The 24480-nt window shown below is 38.9% G+C and overlaps 1 protein-coding gene across 5 annotated transcripts in view; it reads left to right on the top strand.

Moving 5' to 3' along the window:
- FLNB (filamin B) overlaps nt 1-24480 on the top strand; it is a 98337-nt gene that overhangs the window by 60446 nt on the left and 13411 nt on the right. For 3 of the 5 annotated variants that reach the window (XR_014491492.1, XM_083354950.1, XM_083354948.1), the window contains exons 21-41: nt 94-691; nt 1050-1223; nt 2284-2446; nt 3304-3464; nt 5692-5859; nt 7493-7573; nt 8376-8499; nt 10904-11060; nt 12567-12756; nt 13488-13735; nt 15324-15401; nt 15914-16016; nt 16700-16840; nt 18660-18788; nt 19617-19790; nt 20124-20282; nt 20509-20712; nt 21206-21358; nt 21745-21867; nt 23771-24037; nt 24295-24432. Coding sequence is in view for 4 of the 5 variants with exons in the window: in XM_083354950.1 (XP_083211076.1) it covers nt 94-691; nt 1050-1223; nt 2284-2446; nt 3304-3464; nt 5692-5859; nt 7493-7573; nt 8376-8499; nt 10904-11060; nt 12567-12756; nt 13488-13735; nt 15324-15401; nt 15914-16016; nt 16700-16840; nt 18660-18788; nt 19617-19790; nt 20124-20282; nt 20509-20712; nt 21206-21358; nt 21745-21867; nt 23771-24037; nt 24295-24432 (3733 nt within the window). In the remaining variant the exon portion in view is untranslated. The remainder of the gene's footprint in view (nt 1-93; nt 692-1049; nt 1224-2283; nt 2447-3303; nt 3465-5691; nt 5860-7492; nt 7574-8375; nt 8500-10903; nt 11061-12566; nt 12757-13487; nt 13736-15323; nt 15402-15913; nt 16017-16699; nt 16841-18659; nt 18789-19616; nt 19791-20123; nt 20283-20508; nt 20713-21205; nt 21359-21744; nt 21868-23770; nt 24038-24294; nt 24433-24480) is intronic. The other 2 variants (XM_083354949.1, XM_083354951.1) reach the window with 2 other exon arrangements.

Raw genomic sequence — 24480 nt, 5'->3', positions numbered from 1 at the left:
TCTACCTGCATCTTCAGAACTAGATTTAAAATTATAGAAAGGATAAATGATTTAGGAAGTATTATATTCAGCACCTCTTGCTAATGTTTCTAGGTGAGAGCTTATGGACCAGGCCTCCAGGAAGGACTTGTTGGAAAACCTGCAGAATTCACAATAGATACCAAAGGAGCTGGAACTGGTGGTCTAGGCTTGACAGTTGAAGGACCATGTGAAGCCAAAATAGAGTGCTCAGATAATGGAGATGGAACTTGTTCAGTCTCCTATTTACCTACAAAACCGGGTGAATACCTGGTGAACATTCTTTTTGAGGAAGTCCATATTCCTGGTTCTCCTTTCAAAGCTGACATTGAAATGCCATTTGATATTTCAAAAGTAATTGCCACGGGCCCTGGACTTCAACATGGCAAAGTGGGTGAAGCTGGATTGCTTAATGTGGATTGTTCAAAAGCTGGACCTGGAAAACTAGACATGGAAGTTGTATCTGATTCTGGTTCTAAAGCTGATGTTGGGGTTAAAGATAATAAAGATGGAACTTATACAGTTACATATGTACCCTTTAATGCTGGTATGCACACACTCAAGATGAAATATGGTGGAGAACTAGTGCCAAATTTTCCTGCACATGTCATAATTGACCCTGCCGTTGACACAAGCAAAGTTCAAGTGTTTGGACCAGGAATTGAAGGGAAAGGTAGGTTTGTATAATTTTTTTTAGATTAATAGGAATGCTGCAGAAATTCCTAACCAGTTTAGATATGCCTGTCACAGAATATAATCTTTGTACTTTTCACAATATAAAATTAACAGCTTCCTCATTTTTATAATGAAACTACTAGTAAATCATAGAGTTAGAGGAGCATTTTGAGGAAAGTGAGTAGTAGAGTTGCTTTAACCTAAATTGCTATATAATGCTAGACAAGATTATGATTACAGTTAGACAGTCAGCATTCTTGCTGGACTTGAGCAATTAAACCTGTATAAAAACATCTGTAAATATATATGGCCCTAGAGCATGATTTCGTTCAAATGACACAATAATTACTTTGCAGATGTTTTCCGTGAGGCTACAACAGATTTTACTGTCGATGCTAGCCCCTTAACCAAAACTGGTGGAGATCACATCAAAGCCCAAATTGCAAATCCCTCTGGAGCTTCCACAGATTGTCTTATCAAAGACAATGCTGATGGCACATATGCAGTAGAGTTTACTCCATTTGAAAAAGGTGAGTACTACATGCTATTATTCTGGAGGAAAGCAGTGGGAAATAGATTGTGAGGCCTTCTAAAGACCTGTTGAAGTTCTTAATCAACTGCAGTGAATGGAAGTATGCTGTCTTCTCTTCCTCCATTGCACCCATACTAGTGGGGCTTTTTCATCCTATGGAAGTTGGAAGGAGAAAGCTATTGCATTATTTTGTGAGATTGGATCCATTTTAAATTGATCTGCAGCATTGGAGCAGATCATAGAGATGGAAACTCAGAACCTCTGGTCTCATGATTTTGGGTTCTTTTTTACTTGTATGTCTTGATATGGATAGGATGTGTAGAGATAAACAAACTCTATAGCTTGTTTACTTGATCCTTTTATATCACATCTGATTAAATTGGCCAGGATTAGATTGGCTTCATAGTTAAAAAAGATGAGCAAGGAATGTCTTCTTAAGATATTGCCTTATTGGTTAAAGACTGCAGTAATACCTTGATTGAGAAAAGTCTGAGAGACATGTACAATTCTTGGGCCAATCTCAAATGTTAATGATGTTAATGTAATGTTGAATTATATACCAGAGCTTTGAAATTTGATTGTTTATCTGTTTATTTTGTTTGGGTATGGGGAGTTGTAAACACAATTATATTGGGGCATTAAAAAAGTATTGTTATTCTATATGTCAGAGAATGACTGTTGAAAATGTGTGATCTAGCTGGTCTGGAAAAAGCAATATTTTCTAAGTCAAAGAATGCAGCCATACGTCTTGTTGAGGCAGAGATTCTTACAGTAACATCTTGTACTGTTCATATTGTAGCAGTTAATTCATTGGTAAATGAGTGACTTGATAAATATAAAATATAAGATAGAATTTTCTTCTTTTTTCTTTGTAACTTTTGATATTTTTAAAGTTTGTCTTTTTAGCATTAAAAATTGTTACAAAAATGAAGATATTAAATAACAAAGAGTAGAAATGTGGGTATGAATCAAGTATATATTTAGTTAATAAATGCATGATAGATTGCTACATTAATCTTCTTAGAGCCTGTCCATAAAGGTACACCTTCTACTTACAGGTCCTCATACAGTTGACGTGACATATGATGATGTTCCTGTTCCAAACAGTCCATTCAAAGTGGATGTCACAGAAGGATGTCATCCTTCACGTGTTGTGGCCCAAGGAACTGGGTTACAAGAAGCCTTCACAAATAAACCCAACCCATTTACTGTTGTTACTCGGTAAGTTTTATGAACATATTTTGTTGTTGTTGTTAGCTGCAAAGTCTTATCCGACCCATCGCGACCCTTTGGACAACGTTCCTCCAGGCCTTCCTGTCCTCTACCATCTTCTGGAGTCCATTTAAGCTCACGCCTACTGCTTCAGTGACTCCATCCAGCCACCTCATTCTCTGTCGTCCCCTTCTTCTATTGCCCTCAATCTTTCCCAGCATTAGGCTCTTCTCCAGTGAGTCTTTCCTTCTCATTAGGTGGCCAAAGTATTTAAGTTTTAGCTTCAAGATCTGGCCTTCTAAGACTCTTAAATATCAATAGCCTTGCTGTCCGGAACCGATGGAACAGGTTGAAAAAGGTGTAGTAAATTCAAAATTAATCATGCAGAATAAAGCCATACTGGCTGATGTATCTCTGTGTAACCTTTAAATCTGACACTTGTCTCTTCTTGGTATTAGCTGCTTAGTAGGGACATGTTCTGGACTGTGTATAAATATCATAAGACATTCAGAGCTCTTTGGAGCATTACTGTAAGTTGAATGATGAATAATGAAAGATACAATATAGTTCTTAAGAACTCCCAGCCCCACCCCTTGAAGTTATTATCTGATGTATACCTGCCAATATATGTCATCATCTGAGACTTCAACATTCTCCAACCTTAATCAGAGTCTGAGTATGGGGGAAAAACCTTTAGTCTCTGTCCTACGTAGTCTGTATTAGCGTTCCTAAACAATAGTTGCTATGTGAGAAAGTATAGTAGAACGGCACAGTTGATAGCAAAGTCCAATACACAAGCATAACAAAGTAGTCCTTAAAATAAAGTGATGATAATTAAGAATAATAACTTTCCTTTATTTTTGCAGAGGAGCTGGAATTGGTGGTCTTGGAATAACTGTTGAAGGCCCTTCAGAATCCAAAATTAGCTGTAAAGATAACAAGGATGGCAGCTGTAGTGCAGAATATATCCCATATGTACCAGGAGATTATGATGTCAACATAACTTATGGGGGTGAACATGTTCCTGGTAAGACTATTCCTGCATTGTAAGAATGGAAAATGAAAAGGCTATGAATTGTTCTTCTTATCAAAGGACATTTAAAACACTGATAATGAAACTTGGGAAAAGTTGAACATATTTAAATTTATTAAATAGAACATACTATCCAGACAGAAAATACTGATCTTCCAGAATTCTAGGCAAATGTTAAATTATTCTTAGAGTGATGAAGAATAAATTTTAATTTGATTTTGGTCAGCTAGTGATTCTGCCAGTGAATATAATACTTCCCTATGTTTTACCAACCTCCAATTTTATAATATCTTAAAATGTGATGAATGCTAAAGAATCAAGACTTTAACATGCATCCTAACTCTTCTTTTGTATATACTTAGAACCATATAGTTGGAAGGGGCAATTTAGGCCACTGAGTCTGTCTCCCAATGCGATACAGGAATCCCAGTTAAAAAAAATCTACTAAATGGTTCTATAGAACCTATTTGACCATTTTGCTTTATGGTAGTGTAGAGTAGAACTTGCAACTTAATGGGATAATGTGCTCTTTTGTTTCTCAGATGGATTGGTGTGTCAAAGAGCTAAAACCTAACATCAAATATAGTATCAAGATAAAACAGGAAAAATCCAACTAGTACTCAGGCTGAAGAAATGACTGGATTAATTTTAATAAATATGTAAAATACTATTTTCATGTATTCCCTCCACCCCACTCACTACTCTCTCTACCTGCTACTAATCTCTAATCAGATAGTGAAAAAAAGTTGCCATCACTGGTCTAACTCTCCTGCACTGCTATAAATAAGATGCAGCAGTTTTATTCAGTTATCAATTTTAGTAGTATTTTTAGGCTAGCTCTGATCTGATTACAGTAAATTAAAAATACCGTCAAACCCACAAATTGGATAAAACACCCCTAAACAATGATTTGAAGGAAAGATAAAAGCTCAGAACAATGATAAGTCTCTAATAACTGGCAGTGCTGGAATCTGATGGACTTAAATTGTAAATCATTCCACAGATGGTAGTTCTTCTTTATTCTTAGTCTAAATCAGTGATGGTGAGTCTTTTGGGCTTGGCATGTCAAAAATTTGGAAAATGTCTAACTTGACTCTGCTAGCATGTTACACACACTCAGCTAAATAAAAGGGAAACAGTTCTCTATCCCCCTTCCACCCACCAGGCCACCCTCAACAGCAGCACTTGATGGCAGCATTGAGGTTGGGCCTGTAGTCAAGGCCTGGGCCTTGACTTCAGCCCTAATGAGGCACGTGAGCCTTGGGAATAGTACAGTTGCTTCCTGGCCCAGCTCTCCCCACAATCTGCCACATACTTCTTACCTTCTTCAGGTGATGTTCTCTTTCTGTTGACAGGCCCTTGCGACCTACCCAAGGCTGCTCTGGTTCATATGAGGCCTTCGTTCTTGAAGCGGCTTCAGACAGTGCTCTCCTGGGGCCTCTGCAGTGTCTGAAAACTGCAAAACCATGCCCTGTTGTTGCATGATTTTCAGAGACTCTTGTGACCATGCAAGAACATGGGTCTCTTGTGTGACTTCTGGAGGCTGCATAAGACCACAACCGATTCTTGTGTAGCCTCGTCAGTCTCCGAAACCTGCGCAAGAACAGGGTGTGCTTTCAAGCATAGTTGTTTGGTCTTGCTGGCCTTTGGTGCATTATTCAAAACCTTGTGGCATGACATTTTTGATACATGTATCATAGGTTTGTCATCACTGGTCAGTTGTTGTTCATTCTCTTGGTTCCTTATAATAGTGCATATTTTAAGATGCAATATAAAGTTTTGTTTACATTTCATTGTACAGTCTGAATCATACCTCAGGACTGAGTTGCTGTAATAGTTTTCTTGTCTCTTCTGCTCATAGTTGCATATTAATACTTTGCTGAATGCTGAGGGTTTTTTTTCCACCCCCCTCATCAGTCTAGTCAGCGAAGTTATTCTTAATGCTTAAATGTAGTTTTGAATTCCAGTCAAATTGATACTTTTCTTGATGATTGAAGTAAATTAACAAATTTTCTAACAGGTTTTCCTTTTTTAGGGGAAGGGCCATTAACCTGATTTTAGTTGAGCTTTTTCTGCTTAATATAAAATTGAAAGCAATGTGAGTTGAGCTAAGCTATGGAGAAGGTGGCTGCTGATTTATCTTCAGAGGTTATAATGCATCCCTTTTGCATCATATTGCGTGTTTATTGTTATCCAAAACTTGCTTTTGTTTTATTGGTAGGTAGTCCATTTAAAGTTCCTGTAAAAGATGTAATTGACCCCAACAAGGTGAAAGTTGCAGGACCAGGTTTGGGGACAGCTGTGCGTGCCAGACTTCCTCAGGTCTTTACTGTGGATACCAGCAAAGCCGGAGTAGCCCCACTTGACGTTACAGTGACAGCACTCAGAGGTAGGGTGTTTCTATCTATAACTTAGTATTTCTTTTAAATGAGAATGTATAGATACTGTATACACAAATGCAAGATCTCTATTTCAGTACTGAAACTTATAAAGAACTTATTTAAGAAATGGTGCCAAATGGTGGGAGGTAAAAGTAGCACTGCATATATTTTACTGCTTTGTGCCGACCAATTATTTATAGAGCTGCAAAAAGTTAGAGACTGCTATAATCAAGATAATCCTGACACACATAATCTTTGGAAATCCTAAAGTAATTTTAAAAACCCAGACATTAATTAGGAATGCTTTAGTCTGCTTGATGAGTTCAGAGCACATCTGAAGAATCTCTTACACCTAACAGAGTATTTTCCAGATGGCTGTCTGGAAATTTAAGGAGTTCCCATTCATCTTGGGGAAGGCTGCTGTAACAAATCAATATGTCTTCTCAATAAATGTATATCAAAAGCATTACAGAGGATTAGGTTGAACAGGCATTTCCCAAACTACATATGCCCAAGAATCTAGTGCTTTAAAAGTATCTAAATTATAAGAATAAAAAATACTGTGTGTTCTAGGCAACAAATAATTATATTTCTACCAGTTGAACTAAGAAAAAATCTCTATGCTTCTCTTCAGTAATATTTAAATCATGCAAAGGGACTGAGAAGATTCAGCTTTATTTATAGTTACTGAAGAGTGATAAATGATTGTCTCTTAAGTCAGACAGGAGTAGACACACCCACATGCATAAATACATCAAAGTAAGAGTTAGGAAAGGAGGGTCAGTAATTCATGAGAATGTGGGGCAATAGAAAGCAAACTTGATTCTAATAATACTGAATGGTAAGCATTGTTGTATGAATAAGTGCAGATTTATTCAGTACAAATTTTAAAAAAGGGATATAAGTAAAAAATAATTCAATACTGTATATTACATAAAGTCTGAACAGAAGTGTGAATGGCAGCAGACATGGGTTGTAAGTCAAAACATATGGAGGGCAGAAGATTGTGTAACCATACACCATTGCACATTAAGTAAGCAATGCTACTTACTCTAGTGAAAGATTGAGTATTAAATATCAATATCCAACATTTTAATATCATAGCATTTTTTATCCTGCCTTTTATTATTTTTTAAAATAAGTCAAACATACCTAATATTCCTTTCTCTTCCTATTTTCTCTGAAGTTAAACCAGATTTTTACCTGTAGACATTTGAAAAACTATTTAAAGCTGACCCATGTTAATTTTGCAGTGTTAATCACTTCAGCAACCTTATTTGAGTTTAATTACTAAGTAAAGTCAGCCCTGGTTTGCACATGGATGGGAGACCACCAGGAAATACCAGAACTAGGGATTAGACTGAGAAGTCAAAAAAGCGTCTCAAAAGATAATAGTGTCAGCCTACTTTAATAATGCTCTCAGCTTTCAACTTATATTGAGAGCATCTTTACCCTTAACAGAACTAACTTAGCTTCTTTTTTAAAAGATGGATGGAAGAAAGTAGTTATAGTGATTTCAGTCAGTATGAATGGTTTTATGACCAGCTATAAATAATTTTCATCTAAACAAATTTGACAATTGACAGAGCTCTAATTTTTTTGGGCGGGGATGATTTGAGTTAAATAGTTTTTTAATTCTAGCTGATGAGCCGGATTCCCAGTCATGGCGCAGTCCATTGAAAACACTTTCAGAGTTCTTTAGAGGTGAACTACCTGAGACAGGTTTGAATTCTCACTAATTATCTATACTTTAAATAAATCTTCTAAACTCTAACTGTAGCTTTAATCAATAGAAGAGAGGTTTATAAGAAGTGGACTTCTCTATAAGCTTCTGCTTATAAAATATTGAAATGCCTTTTTACCAAAATCTTTCATGCTGAATTAACTATGATAATCAAACTTGTGTTTGCTATTAATCCTATGAAATGATTCTCTACATAAATCCATGCTTTGTGGAAATCCATGGTTTCTGGGATAGACTTTAACCTTTTTCATATCTTTAGCTAGCAGGTCATAGAACACTTATTGGCTACGAAAATTTGTTTTTTTTCTAAACTTTTCAATGGTATACTATGAGTATGTGTACAATTATTAATAGTTCTATAGTCAAACCACAGAATTATATTGGTTTTGTAGTATTTCTACTGATTGGGATCAACATCTAATTTTTCTGTTTGAGATGGGAAGCTAAACTTTTAAGTATGTCCCATTACTGACCTAGCTAATTCTCTGTATTTGGGAAAACACTTTATTTCAATCTGTCCTTGATAGAAGATCCTTAGTTTTCAGTTACGAATCACTTGAGGAACTGCTAATGAATCATCTTTTCTCTAATTGGTGAAGTCACAGTGATAGAAACAAATTCGTGTAGCTGAACATGTCCTAAATAGATGTCTGCGCTGATTCCTTGAAAAGCTTCGATCTGTTTTTTTTATGAATTGATGGCCTTTCTTTACAAATCAGCTCTGGACCCTTGGGAAGGCAGCCGCTGAATGTATCAAAATATGGCCTCTCTCCTTCTTAGGATCGGCAGAACCTGTGCATATAACTGATAATGGTGATGGAACTTATGCTGTAGAATACACTCCTACACAAGAAGGCCCTTATGCAATTGCAGTTAAATATGCAGATGAAGAAATTCCTAGAAGGTAAAAATGGGTGAAAAATAGGAGGCGGTGGTGAGGCCCCTCCTCAAGAAACCTGCCTTGGATCCAGCTATTTTAAATAACTTTCGTCTTGTCTCCAACCTTCGCTTCCTTGCGAAGGTTGTTAAGAGCGTGGTGGCACGGCAGCTCCCTTTGGTCCTGGAGGAAACTGAGTATCTGGACCTGTACCAATTGGGTTTCAGGCCCGGGTACAGCATGGAGACGGCATTGGTCGCGCTGGTGGATGATCTCTGGCGGGCCCGAGATAGGGGTTATTCCTCTGTCCTGGTCCTATTAGATCTCTCAGCAGCTTTTGATACCATCAATCACGGTATCTTGCTGCGACGTCTTGAGGGGTTGGGAGTGGGAGGCACCGTTTTACGGTGGTTCTCCTCCTACCTCTCGGGCCATTCGCAGACGGTGTTGGCAGGAGGGCAGAGGTCAACCTCGAGGCCCCTTAGTTGTGGGGTGCCTCAGGGGTCAGTCCTCTCGCCCCTCCTGTTCAACATCTATATGAAGCCACTGGGTGAGATCATCTGTGGTTTCGGGGTGAGGTATCGTCAATATGCTGATGATACCCAGCTTTTCATCTTCACCCCGAACCAACCCAGCGATGCCCTCAACGTGATGTCCCGTTGCCTGGAAGCGGTACGGATCTGGATGGGGAAGAACAGGCTCCAGCTCAACCCGGCCAAGACTGAGTGGCTTTACATACCAGTATCTCGTTTAGTCCAAGAGGTTCCATCTTTGGTTATGGGAGGAGAGGTGTTACCTCCCGTTGATAGGGCGTGCAACTTAGGCGTCCTCCTGGATACACAACTCAGTTTTGAAGATCATATAGGAGTTGTGGCCAGGGTGGCATTTGCCCATGTTCTCCTGGTGCACCAGTTGCGCCCCTATCTGGACCGAGATGCCCTACGTTCGGTCACTCACGCACTCGTTACCTCCCGTATAGATTACTGCAATGCTCTCTACATGGGGCTGCCCTTGAAGACCACCCGGAGGCTCCAGCTGGTGCAGAATGCGGCCGCGTGGGTAGTGATGGGAGCATCTCGATACTCCCATATTACACCCCTCCTGCGTGAGCTGCATTGGTTACCGGTTGCCCTCCGGGTGAGATTTAAGGTGCTGGTACTTACCTTTAAAGCCCTACATGGCCTAGGCCCGGGATATTTGCAGGACCGTCTGCTGCCGGGAACGACTTCCCATCGCCCAGTGCGCTCACACAGGGAGGGCCTCCTCAGGGTGCCGTCGGCTAGACAATGTCGACTGGCGACCCCCAGGGGGAGGGCCTTCTCTGTGGGAGCGCCAGCCCTGTGAAACCAACTTTCCCTTGAGCTCCGGATGGCCCCGGATCTCCGGTCCTTTCGCCGCAGCCTTAAAACATTCCTTTTCCATCAGGCTGACCTGGACTGACGACAGGGATTTTTAAAATGTTTTTAATTTTATTATTGGGGCTGCTAGTTTAATTCTTTTTTAACTTTTGTATTATTGTATTTCTTTATTGTTGTTAGCCGCCCTGAGTCCTTCGGGAGATAGGGTGGCATATAAGTCCCAAAAATAAATAAATTAAATAAATAAATTATTCAATAGGACTTAAAAAGTGCATTTGGCTGCCTCCTTAGTCGGAGCAGGTTGCATCTTTGGTGCATTATTTAGCTTTGGTGCTTAAGAGTACCATAGTTTTTGAAGAAATGGTTCAGGTTTTCCTTATGGTTGCAAGAGTGTGGGAAGCAGTGGCAAAGTGAAGGTTATTTCTTTGGGCCAGAGAACTGGTAATCTTCCTGCAACTTTTTTGATGGTTAATATACTGAAAAAAGCTAATTTGGAACAAGCTAATACCAAAAAAAAAGAGGGACATGGTGGCTCAGTGGGTTAGGACGCTGAGCTTGTTGATCAGATGGACAGCAGTTCGGTGGGTCGAATCCTGAGTGCCACATAGCAGAGTTAGCGCCTGTTACTCGTCCCAGCTCCTGCCAACCTAGCAGTTCGAAAGCATGTAAAAATGCAAGTAGAAAAATAGGGACCACTACGGTGGGAAGGTAACAGCGTTCTGTGCACCTTTGGCCTCTAGTCATGCCGGCCACATGACCACGGAGATGTCCTCGGACAAGCGTTGGCTCTTCGGCTTTGAAACAGAGATGAGCACCGGCCCCTAGAGTCGGAAACGACTAGCACGCATGTGCGGGGGAACCTTTACCTTACCTTTAATACAAAATAAGTGATACATTCTGTTTCATGGAGTTTTTATTATAAATATTATAAACATTAAAAGGTTGAGTGACTCGTTTTTAGGAAGTCAGTATTTTTATTTTGGATAATAAGCGGGCATCTTTAACTCGAGTTGAATGAGTTCTTCTCATTTGCATACAAGCATGAATGAATGAATAATTCTTTCTCTCAATAGCCCATTCAAATTAAAGGTGCTTCCAACATATGATGCCAGTAAAGTGACAGCTAATGGGCCCGGCCTTGTCTCCCATGGGATTCCAGCAAGCATACCTACGGAATTTGTTGTGGACACTAAAGATGCAGGACAAGGCCTTCTCTCAGTACACATAACAGTAAGATACTACTACTACTGCTACCACTACTACCTCTTTTGTTCTCGCCGCCCCCTCCATCCCCTCCATAGTTTTTGCTTCTTTTACATTGGTGTATTTCACTTACTGATTATAAAAATGTAATGTGACCACTTGGAAAACCTGTTGACCCTAATGGAAGTTGATTTGATCGTAATAAATCATAACATTTTTTTATATGAACTATTCCTGGCCCTTCCAAATTCCTTAAAATTAGGCCAGTCTACAGCTTTCAACATGAATGAACATAGACAAGGGTCTGGAGAAAAGCTCATACATGTTTTGGAACTCACCATAATGGTCTCTTTCAGGGACACTTTGTTAGACTTTCAGAAAAACTTAATGGCTTTAGAAAGATGTTGGCTAGCGCCTAGAATGATTAAAGCGATGTCTCACAACAAAAATAGAAGCAGAAGATTCATGAAGAAGTATACAATGTGATTATCTGTATTATGAAAAAAATGATGTTTTTTTAGAATTGGAGGGGAATCTCAAGGACTTCTGGCTACTTCAGCTATTACCGGTGAAAACTCACACAGTTCTCCATGTTAAAAAGATTTCCAATAATACTAGAATGCAGTGCAAGTAGTCTTCGACTTATAACCATTTGTTTAGTGACCGTTTGAAGTTACAACAGTATTGAAAAAGAGACCTATGATTGGTCCTCACACAACCGTTCCAGCATCCCCACAGTCACATGGTTAAAATTTGGGTGCTTGGCAACTATCATGTATTTATGATGGTTGCAGGAACCCAGAGTTATACCTGATCACCATTTGCAATCTCCTCACCTGGTCCTGATGAGCAAAATCAATGGCAGAAGCCAGATGTGCTTAACAGCCGGGTAATTCACTTAACAAATGCTACAATTTGCTTAAAAGTCACGACAAACAAAGTTCTAAAATCAGGCACAACTCACTTAACAACTGCCTTGCTTAGCATTGGAAATTCTGACCCCAGTTGTGGTTGAAAGTCAAGGACTACCAGTATTTGCCAATAATCTTTGTTTAAGAATACTATTCAGTTAACATCTTAGGGAAGTTGTGAAGTTGTGATTGCATATAGAATAACTGAGTTAGTGTACTTCCCATTGCTGCTTCTGGTGAAATATAGGTTTATGAAGTGTGGTAATCAGTAGTACCAGCTATTTACACAGTGAGTGGAAATCTAAAGCCATTGAAATTTCAACTTTCTTGTATCATCAAGGAAACATGCATGCTTACTTTCCAAAGAATATTATCTGAAGGGTTTTCGAGTCATTAGGCGCAATGTTAACAGGAGCTAACATCCTGCATTTCTGTGGTGTGCCAATACAGTTCTTTTTTGTTCTGAAGCAACCATTTTAAATAAAACAAGTATATTAAGAATGTAGTCAACCTAAGCACTCAAGCAAGTCTGAATTCTTCCTCCATTCATACACCTTACCCTCGTCTCTTGTTTGTGATAAAGCTTGGCTATTTTAATGATGGCTTCATGTCTGGCATTCAGGATCAGGAAGGCAAACCAAAGAGGGCAGATATTCATGACAACCAAGATGGCACATATGCAGTAACATATATCCCTGATAAGACTGGTCGTTATTCTATTGGCATTAAATATGGTGAGGATGATATACCTCTTTCTCCATATCGAGTTCGTGTATCCCCAGCAGGAGATGCAAGCAAATGTCTAGCAACAGGTAAGTCCTTACTTTGATTTTACAATTAGCAGTCTGCTAGATATTGAAAAGCTGCAAATAAGGTGGATATATGGAGGATGCTGGAAATTTGATTAAAGAAATGTCTTAATTTTACAATTTTGCCATAATTCTTAAGTATAGCAGTTTGATGCTACTTGAACAAATGTTACTGGTTTCTTGTCTCCCCTTAGGTCTATTTAGAAATCAATAAGCTTATTCAGATTCAAACACTGAAAAAAGGTAGTTGTCCCAAGAGGTATCCCAGCTTACTTTAATCAATTAGTAATGAAACATTTGCAATAGAGCCTCTTGACTGTTTCAAGGTGCCCAATAAAGTCCAGGAGAAGAGAAATTAGTATAAGATTTATACTGCAAAAGGTACCCTTTCCTTTGAAGTTCTTATGGAAAGTGATAAATTCTATAGGCCGTGAGAAAATAGTGTCAGTATCTGCAGCGTATGCATACAAGAGATCTCTCTAACACAGTGCTAACTATGAATGCTAAGTAATGAAATAAAAAAGCAGATTAATTTCTGTCATGTATTGCATTCTACAAAGCTGTAAACAAGATTGCTTGTTTTTAAAGGCTTTATGGTATCATTGTTACCTGCATTAGGGTTTTGGTTGAATTGGATTTTTTTTTAGTGATGCACATATCCAATTGAAAATTGCATAATCATTTTATGACAGTATGTGAAAACTACTGTAATCCTCTTATCAAATGTCTTTCAGGCCCTGGCATTGAAGCAAAAGTGAAGACAGCTGAAGAAGTGGGCTTTGTAGTAGATGCTAAATCTGCAGGCAAGGGTAAAGTCACATGTACGATCCTGACACCAGATGGTACAGAAACTGAAGCAGAGGTCATTGAAAATGAAGATGGAACATATGACATCTATTATACAGCTGCTAAACCAGGAACCTATGTGATTTATGTCCGCTTTGGTGGAGTGGATATTCCTAATAGTCCCTTCACTGTCATGGTAGGAGAACCAGCTGCTTAATAATATTTTCTTAGTGGACATAAATAGAGATACAGATTGAGGAACGATGTTAGTTAGGCAATTTGACCCATGCTATTAGCTTATAGTCCAAATTAGTTTTACAGTTGTATAAAAATTCCCAAATCTTAACTGCAAATAGTGTCTATATCTGAATATTTTACACCTGTAATTCATGGCATCTGTTGGTTTAATTCTAAATAATATATTTCCATAATAGTTGTATTATGGAATTAAACATACAGTATCCAGCAATGAAAGTGTACCTTAGATTCGCATAAAGTGTAAGCTTTTTTGTGATCATAAATTATACTGTTATAATTTTGCAAATGTTAGGGCGGCTGAACTGCAAAGATATAATGCCCTTTGTCTCTTTACTATGCATGCTTTCTCCCCTGTCATTTCAGCCAATCACAGATTGTGCTATTTGTTAGAGTTCCATTCAACCTATTGTCCAGTGAGGTTTGACTGTGGAGATGACAGTATAGGTAAAATATGGTGACTAAGGACAAGGTCAAGTTTGGTCATACAGTAGTCCCCCACAACAGTTCTGGGGATACATTTTAATGTTCATCTAATGTATTTCAAAAAGTAATTTTTTATACACACACACATACACGTACATATACATATACATACATTACATACATACATTACATACATTACATACATACATTACATACATACATACATATATACATATACATATACATATACATATACATTATATATATATATATATATATATATATATATATATATATATATATATATATAATTTTTGAAATACATTAGCATTTGCATTTTTAAAGCTGTTACAGAAAGTTCTAAAATTCCATTCAACAAATACTTAAGGGAGAGGGACATTTTGAGGAGAAGATGCAGAAAGGCACTCATCTTTTCCCAGCAGTCTTCTAAAGGCCTTCACAACTACCACCAGTTTGCATCTTCATGTATCTGTTTACCAACTGAAAAGCCATATTGTCTCTTTTTGAAAACCAATTTGGTTTGGGGCTACCACTCATTCTTAATACTTGAGTACAATTGAATGCAAAGTGATAGATTTTATATTATAGAGCTCTGAACTGTCGAAATTGAAAAGCAAATCATAAAAGAGGTTTTGGACAAATTTCTTACCGTGAATGCTATCTAAGGATTCCTTTCTGACCTATCTTCATTCCATATCTTAAAGGAGATGTTCCAGTTGTTTCTTACTTATCTGTGTGAACATAGGATAAAATATTGCCATTTAAAGTGGCTGTTTCTACCTCTTATTCTCTTTAGTGTTTTAGTATTCTGTTACCTATCTGCTCCCTACATTAATGGGTTTGTTAAAGAAAATATCAACTGCTATTGGGAAAGCAGACAAAACTGGAGAAAGCACAAAGAAATTTGAGATTGGCTTGCTGGGAACTACCATGCAATTCTCCTGTGCTAGTTTTGGGCTAGGCAATAACATTCCTGTTCTGTCATATGCTTCTTTCCCACTCTATGGTATTTGGTATTTTTATTCTTTGTGCGAAGAAATAGGGGTTCATTTTTGTAAACTGTACTTTTTGCCACTAACCAGGCCACAGATGCAGATGAAGTTGCAGTATTGTCTCAGGAGCCACTAAATGCAGCCTGTCCCCCTGGATTCCATCCCTGGGTACACAATTTTACAATTTTTTTCCTTGTTCCATTCAAGAAATGACAGCCTGCCTTTCTCTTGGGGTTGCTTAAGCTTGCTTTTGTGTCATATCTTAGTGGTGGTCCAAGTGCTACTTTGGAGGAAGCCAAATTTGATTCAGAAATTTCTATTCATTACTGTGCTAATGACTTTTTAAGCAACTTTTAACATCACAATCATTTCAAGGCTCTTAAGGTACTCTATCCTTATAAAACCGCACATCAATTTCCTTCTAGCCATATGAAAGCAGATAGCTTTATATTATGGTGTCTTCTTAAACAAATTAACTCTCCCCTAGGCCGTGACAAATTGTTGTTCTTTCAGATGGAACTCTCCTTGTATGTGCAATGTCTTGCAACTTCATTGTGCCATTTATATGTTCTAAATATCTTTGTGATTCAGTGGCGTCTTCATTCTGGAAGCAGCAGTGTAAAAAAAATAGCCCAACATCTTAACTGCACAGATAAAATTACATTTTTTTTCTTCTTTAGGTCACAGAGGAAGCATATGTACCTGACGGTGGTATGAATGGTGTAGGCTTTAAGCCCTTTGATGTGGTCATTCCTTTTGCAGTAAGAAAAGGGGAAATTACTGGTAAATAGTTTACTGCCTTCAAATCCTAGTTCACCCAGCTTGCTAGCATCCTTCAAAATTCTTTGCTCTGTGAGAGAGTCTTCATGTATCTGAAGTATAGACCTAACTTCATAAAATTTGCAGTCTGATTTGCTTACTATATAATCCAAAAGGCGATGATGGAGAATAAATCCTATTAAAATAGTTGTGGACCGTTCATGCTCAGTTGCTTTCATTGCTAAAGGGCATTTTTCTATCCTTGTGATAAAGTGTTGCTATCTGGAGTTCCTGGATGGTATACCTCTTGGAAGTCTCCAGGTTGGGGAATTATAGTCCAGAACATCAACTCCCGATTGAATTCTTTAAGTCTATCAGGTTTGGGCATATCGTACAAATTCAAAGTATAATTTTCAAATTGCGAGGCAACTATAATAGATCCTCTCCCCTCGAATATTTTTTTAAAAACTAACAGTTTTAGAGGCTGATTTTAAATTATTACTAGTTATACTCTAGTATATGATACGAAAATAATACATCTCCAAGGTGTCTGATAGCATCAAGTTAGAAATGGGAGGCAGAAATAGTCCAACTGTCTTCTTCCTTAGATAATTTACAAAATAGCCCCTTGATGTTGTACAGGCTTGAGTATGAAAATGCTTGGATGGCTTTTTTCTTTAAATATAATGTAATCTTACTGTTTTTAGGGGAAGTCTACATGCCTTCAGGAAAGACTGCAACACCAGAAATTGTGGATAATAAGGATGGCACAGTTACAGTTAGATATGCTCCTGTTGAGGTTGGGTTACATGAAATGCATATCAAATACATGGGTAACCATATTCCAGGTAAGTACCAATTAATTCTAATTAACATTAGTTTGGATTGCAAAAAACCTGTGTGAATGGGAATTGTAATTATACATAATACTCTAGATGTTGATAACTTCAGCTTTGTAAATGGCTGCAGTCGTGATTTGCATTATGCATCATAAAAAGAGAAACATTGGGTTAAAGAATCACAAATTGTTACTGAGTGTGCGCCAGATTTAAAAAAGCTTTGGCTTTGTGAAGTGAAATTTGTTACTATTTCCCTTTGGTCAATTGAAGCATATAATTTTGGGGGGATAAAGATTAAGAGCTGTACAAAAAGCTTGTGTAAAATATTAGGCCTACTTTCCTTAAATTACAGTTTGCTCTCTTTTGTACACTATAAATAGCAGAAATTGAATTTCAAGTAAATTATTGTGAATCACTATATATTTGACTGCTTGTAACATATTGCTGGTTTGTGTAAATTATTTAAAAATACACATTGTATGAAAATCCTTGGCTCTGCTCCCTTAATATTGTACACAGGAGAAAAATTTAGTAGCCTGGAATATATTTAGAATAGAATAGAGCTGGAAGGGACCTTGGAGGTCTTCTAGTCCAGCCTCCTGCTCGAGCAGGAGAACCTATACCATGTCAGACAACTGACTGTTTAGTGCAGGGGTGTCAAACTCAATTTCATTGAGGGCTGCATCAGCATTGTGGTTGCCCTCAGGGGGCCGGGTGGGTATGGCCAGGGTGGGCGTGGCCTACTGGGTGGGCGTCGCTAGAGTGCGTATGGCCTACTGGGTGGGCGTGGCCAGCTCTACATCGTTCGCATCAAGGCTGCCTATGGGGGCCTGGGCAGTAGTGGGACAGATCTGAGGGTCTCTGGCAGAAGGAGGGTCTCTGGGCCAGGGCCAGGGCCAAGGCAGTGGGGGCCGTTCCCTCACTGTTTCCAGGATGGCTTCGCGGGCCACATGAAACCACTTCGTGGGCCGGATCCGGCCCCCGGGCCTTGTGTTTGACATGTCTGGTCTAGTGACATTTAACAATGTATCTTCATACAGTCTGCTTTGAACTGTAGTGCTTTGGTTGCTTTAGGGCAGATTTGATGGTTTCTATCATTCTAGTTATTTTACCACTTTCTAATGTGTGGTGAGAAGAATAATTTAAGTTTCTCATCCTGATACTTTCATGGGGTATGGACAGATAGTGATTGTATGTTGGCTTATGCAAGTAAATGTCCAAAGTGTAGGCAGGGTAATGTTAAAAAAAATATTCTGGGCACATCCCGTTAAGATGGAGTTGATTAATTTAGAATGGACAGTTTTATGCTTAGCTATGTTAGCCTTAAAGCCGGTGAGTAAAGCTAGGGATAGAAGCACCATTAAAACTCAGCCACAAAAACAGCCTTTATAGGGCTTCCACAATTTTAATGGTTTGGCTTTTTCTTGTATACGGTAACAGATGTGACCCTGTAAGTAATAAAATCAGGACCTGTAGTTTGTTTGTTGATAGAAAACAACGGGACAAGAGGGTTATAGAAATACATGTATGTCTATCGTTGGCCAGTTAAGGCAAACAAGTGATGTCATATTTTATTTTTGTTTATTTTTATCCCAACTTTATTATTTTTATAAATAACTCAAGGTTGTAAACATACTTAATACTCTTTCCTCTTTCTATTTTCCCCACAACAACAAATCTGTGAGGTGAATTGGGCTGAGAGATCGAGAGTGAGTTTCTGGCCCTGAGCCCTTGTTGAGTGAAGAACATTTATAATCCCTTTTGGAGAGGCAATATAAGTAAAATCATTAAAATCTGTGTACTGATGATAGACTTTTATCCCCTGCAGAGAGCCCTTTGCAGTTCTATGTGAACTATCCAAATAGTGGAAATGTGACTGCTTATGGACCGGGTCTTGTCTATGGTGTAGCAAACAAGCCAGCAACCTTCACCATAGTCACAGAGGATGCTGGGGAAGGTAAGCAGTGCTTTTTTTGTAAAAGAAAAAGGTGCCGGAACTCACACATGTCATATAACCCGCCTTACCTACCCTACAAGGTTCCATCCAAAAAAGGTGCCGGAACTCTGTTCTGAGCGTTCTATGAGAAAAAAAGCCCTGAAGGTAAGTATTAGCTTTTTAGCCTCAGTACACCAAAGATGAAGCAAATTCTATTTGAGTGTGTTCTTTAATTTCCAAGTAAGCATTAATACAGGCTTCAATTGCCGACTTAGAGTTATAAAGATATTTTAACAATGAACATGGGCATCATTCCTCATTTCAGTATCTTATCCCGCAACTACAGGCGTGCATTATGATAGTCTTACTTGCTTAAGCATAATATTTCTACAAGGGGTTTTGCTACTTTGCAGATATTACTATATTTTAAACTTAACTAAATATACTTGTCATCATATTTAAAGGATAGCCTGAGAGTATCTCATAGTCGCTGAGTGAGCTTGGTGACTAAGTTTGGAATCTGTTGTTCAAACACAACATTGAAGATATAACAGTGATAATCTAGGAGAAATTATGCATGCTATCTTACAAAATTAGTATTGGATGTTTGTAGAACATCGAGTTCATCTTCCCACTTCAGTCAGCGTGCCAAAAATTAATTCCCATAATTAAATATGATGATGAATTTATTATGGAGATGTTTAAAAAGAAAACCATATTACTTGATCGGAAAATCTTCCAAGAAGGCCCCAAACATCTGAAACTGCAATTTACTCTTTGTGATTTTAGCCAGAGTATTGGAAATATACAAAGGACAATACTAGTAATGCTTTTCACCCAATGTGACAGGTGGCTTGGATTTGGCAATTGAGGGTCCTTCAAAAGCTGAGATCAGCTGCATTGATAACAAGGATGGCACTTGCACGGTCACTTACCTGCCAACACTTCCAGGAAACTACAGCATATTAGTGAAGTACAATGACAAACATATCCCAGGGAGCCCATTCATTGCCAGAATCACAGGTATGACAATATAAGGATTAGGTTTCTGATCCACATAGTGTGCTAGATTTATAACTACACAGTTTAGTTCTAACACTTTAACGCTTAAAGTATGTCACATTTTCATAAATTTCAACAGAGCTTGAGATACCAGCAAAATGTGGAAACAATTTATTATAAAAGCATTAGAAATTAATATGGGAACATATCCACGTTTTCAGTTTGATTGTTGTCTGATAAAGTCCCATTTAGAGTTTCCATTTCTTCAGCCCTAAAGTTCCATCTAGGAACAACTGAACAAGAATAGTCTTGTTTATGTATCTGCTGGTCCTAATGGGATTTTTTTTTCCTAAGATGACAGTAGGAGGCGATCCCAAGTTAAACTTGGCTCGGCTGCTGACTTCTTGCTGGACATTAATGAGACTGATCTTAGCCTCTTGTCAGCCAGTATTAAAGCCCCATCTGGCAGAGATGAACCTTGTCTTCTGAAAAGACTGCCAAATAATCACATTGGTAAGTCCCTGATCTTCTAGGGAGGCTGTGTAATTGTTTTTATGATTTTTTTGTCAGGACCACAGTTAAAAGCTGATAAATAGCTTAAATTTGGGTCTCGAATTTGTGAGTACTAATGCTGTCTGTAATATCAGACCACTGCTGGGGGAGCGGGGGAGGGAAAAGTGGACAAGGCATTACTTTCTTTGCTTTGTGAGGTACATACCTGACATGCTTGATCTGGCAGGTATCTCGTTCATCCCTCGAGAGGTGGGAGAACATTTGGTCAGCATAATGAAGAATGGAAGTCATGTGCCCAACAGTCCAGTGTCCATTATGGTAGTTCAGTCTGAGATCGGTGATGCAAGTAGAGCGAGAGTTTCTGGTCGTGGCTTGGTTGAAGGTCGCACTTTTGAAATGTGTGACTTCATTGTTGATACCAGAGATGCAGGTCAGTAATACAAAGCCTTTTCATTTGCATGGATGTCTTATGGCTTAACCTAGGAAACTGCCTCTTCCTATACATGTAAGAAACAGAAAGACATACACTTGACAATTCACTTGATTTGCCATTGTTTGAAACAATTTTGTTCAACTCTGCAGTAAGAAATAACATAGGTGTTTCTGTCACTGGACAGAATTAAAACTATGGTTTAATTTGAATTATAAATTGTCAAGCTGAAAAAAATATAGAATTTCCTGAGACTGTGTACAAAATAGAAAAGGGTTCAATGGTGTGCAGTTTTGATAACTTAATATATTACTTTATATAACTCATAGCATTGTGCAGTGCCACAACTCAAACATTTGGTGAGCTCTGTCCATGAACATGCCCTGACAGAAGAAACTTGTAATATCTTGATTTTTTTAAAGGATAAAACGTCCAGGAAATATTTCACAACTATTCATCATTATAGGCACTCACTCTGCATCTTCTTTTCTAGGGTATGGTGGAATATCACTGGCAGTAGAAGGACCTAGCAAAGTGGATATCCAGACAGAAGACCTTGATGACGGAACATGCAGAGTGTCGTACTTTCCAACTGTGCCTGGTGTTTACATAGTGTCAACTAAATTTGCTGATGAGCATATCCCAGGTAAGCATAGAAGGGAAGGTTAGGTAAGTTAAGGCTAGTTGTTTTGGTAACTCACAGCATTACCCTATCATATACCTAACAATACTAGTAGAGTAGAAGAATACTGAAAACACTGGAAGGAACAGCTTGATTATCTGGACGGTGAATTCTGTGCACTTTATAATCCTCTAGTCTAGGTTATTTCAGCACTTTTCAGGGCTGAACTCTTTAGTGGAAAAGGACAGCTCTCTTTGCAGTCTTTATCAAGCATTTCTGCTTCGTGTTTATGATGTAATTATACATTGTACGTAGACTTGTAACTAGTATCTTTCTGAAAGTTCTTACCGACCTAAATCTGTCCTGTTGATAAGTGCAACTCCGTGTGATCTTGTATATTTTAATTAAAGGCAGCCCATTTACTGTGAAAATAAGTGGTGAAGGCAGGGTCAAGGAAAGCATCACACGCACCAGGCGAGCTCCCTCTGTGGCCACTGTTGGAAGTTTGTGTGATCTTAACTTAAAAATTCCAGGTAAGCTTTGTCCTTTAATAAACATTTAAATAAATAGTGCCTAGAAAATGGTGATATTTAAATAAAGTGGACTATTAACATTTGTTAACTGATTCTGTTCTACTGCGTTTGTTTGAACAGAAACAACTTGAGTTCTCTCAACCGTCACAAAAGAACTCGCAATATTCCATGAGGTCCCTTGGTTGAGAGTGGACTTGAACTTGGGTCTCCCCAGATTCAAGTCCAACATCAAAAGCACTGACTGTGCTCCATTCGTAATTAATATTCTGTTTTGCATTCCCCATTTGTTTTTTGAGCAAAAGCATTAAGCGTTTGGCCTTTCAGATTTCATGCTTTGTATCTAGTATATTTTGGTACAGGTAGTCCTGGACTTACAATTGTACCTTTAATGATGGTTCAAAATTAGGACAGCCTTGGAAGCAATGCTTTATATCCTGTAAAGCTCTTCTGGCCATTGCAAAATGGCCATGTGATTGCGAGTCTGAGTGCTTGGCAACCTGTTCTCACTTACGACTGGTTGCCAAACGCCCCTGAGATCATGTGATTGCCATTTGCAGTCTTTTCTGCAAAGTCAGCGGGGAAGCAAGTAAGGAAGATTGCAGGCTGCTGCTACTTGCTGAGGGGATCCTTGTTTCTTGGGGCTGGCCTCTTCTGAAGATTCTGAGCTCTGTTCCTGCACTCCACTGAAGGAATTCCCTTCTGTGCATGGAGAGGAACTGAAATTCTTCAGCAGACATCTCCTTCAGCCAACCCTCGGAGATAACAGAGAGCCGAAATCCAAGCAGAGAGACTTGGCAATAAAGTAAGGAGCACTGGGTGCCTCAGGCAGGTGGAGGAGGCCCACACAATCTGCGCACAAGACTCTCTTCACTCATGGGCTGAAAATCCTATTTGGACATCAGCAGGAAAGATTTTAAGTTCTTTTTTTATTGAAAAGTTTTAAAGTACAATTTTCCAAAAAAAAAAAACCCCTTCCCCCTCCCTATACCCCCCCTACCTCCCCCCAACCTCCCTCCCTCCCCTCCTCCCTCCACCCCCCCTCCCCCCCCGACTTCCCAGAGCTAAATACAAGGTATATGTATATAAAAAAGCAATCATAAACAACCATATACTAAAAACTATAGATTCTAAAATCCATCACTCTCTAGCTTATATAACACACCTTAACCATGATAAATATATATAAAAAAGCTAGAATAAAAAAGAAGGAGAAACGAAAGAAGACTCATTCGAATGCTACATAAAACTTCTTAACCCTATACTTGTTCTGGATAAACTCAATCCATTTTCTCCATTCCATAATATAACGTTCTTGCGAATGATCTTTCAAATAGGCTGAAATCTTCGCCATCTCTGCCAGGTCGGAAACCTTTAAAGTCCACTCTTCTATGGTCGGCAGTTCCTCTTTCTTCCAATATTGACCTATCAAAAGTCTTGCTGCCGTAACTAAGTTCAACATCAACTTAGAGTCCACAACTGTAGCGTCAAGAAAGATTTTAAGTTCTTGAGTACAACCTCCCAGTGTCTCCTCCCCGCATCGAGGTACCCCACGCTCCTTACTTTGTACTCCATCCACTTAACAACCTGCCAGGTTGCTGGAGTGCCAGAGTTGTGGTCTTTGACTGAAGCATTCATGAGGGCAGACTCATTTAATGACTGCTTTCCTCAAGAACTGAGATTCTGATACCAATTGTGGTCGTACATCGACTACCTGTATCTCCCTCCTTCCTTCCTTCCTTCCTTCCTTCCTTCCTTCCTTCCTTCCTTCCTTCCTTCACCCTTACAAGTATCTTTCGCTGACTGTAGTTACGGGAGAAGGGAATCACTCTGAATTACCTGTCTATATGGAATTTGACAAGCTGTAGTATTCCAGTGTTATTTGCTTTATTTCTCCCCCCCAAAGAAATTGATATAGGTGATATGTCATCCCAAGTAACCAGCCCATCCGGAAGGATTACTGATGCAGAAATAGTGGAGCATGACAAAAACACATACTGTGTCCGTTTTGTGCCACAAGAAATGGGTGTCCACACTGTGGCTGTGAAATACAGAGGGCAGCATGTGCCTGGCAGTCCATTCCAGTTTACAGTTGGGCCTCTTGGTGAAGGAGGAGCCAATAAAGTCAGAGCTAGTGGTCCAGGACTTGAAAGAGCAGAGGCTGGCATCCCAGGTAAGACCTTTACTGCTTTATTCCAAGCATCTCAATTCCTTTTACTGACCTGAGCATCTTTTTTTGGAGATGTATCTATGATTGTATTCTTAGAACAGGATGATTAATTGTTGACTGGATATGAATCTTATCATACAACTGCTTCTGCTGGAATATATTTTGGGATAGCACCACTCTGTGGCAACAAATGCCAGTACTACAAGAAGGGGATGGGGAGAGTCACGTGTCTGCCTCTAATTGGTTTCTTTTGTTAACAGCTGAGTTTAACATATGGACAAGAGAGGCCGGAGCTGGTGGTCTCTCCATTTCAGTGGAAGGGCCAAGTAAGGCAGAAATTGCTTTTGAAGACCACAAAGATGGATCTTGTGGTGTGTCCTATACTGCTCAAGAGCCTGGTATGAGATTTAAGTGTGATGGAATAACATTATAACTTGGAAACAGGT

This window comes from Vipera ursinii (assembly GCF_947247035.1).
Source record: "Vipera ursinii genome assembly, chromosome: 2".
Classification (NCBI taxonomy): domain Eukaryota; kingdom Metazoa; phylum Chordata; class Lepidosauria; order Squamata; family Viperidae; genus Vipera; species Vipera ursinii.
The sequence above is the reverse complement of the archived record's forward strand: the minus strand, read 5'-3'. Positions and strand labels throughout refer to the sequence as shown.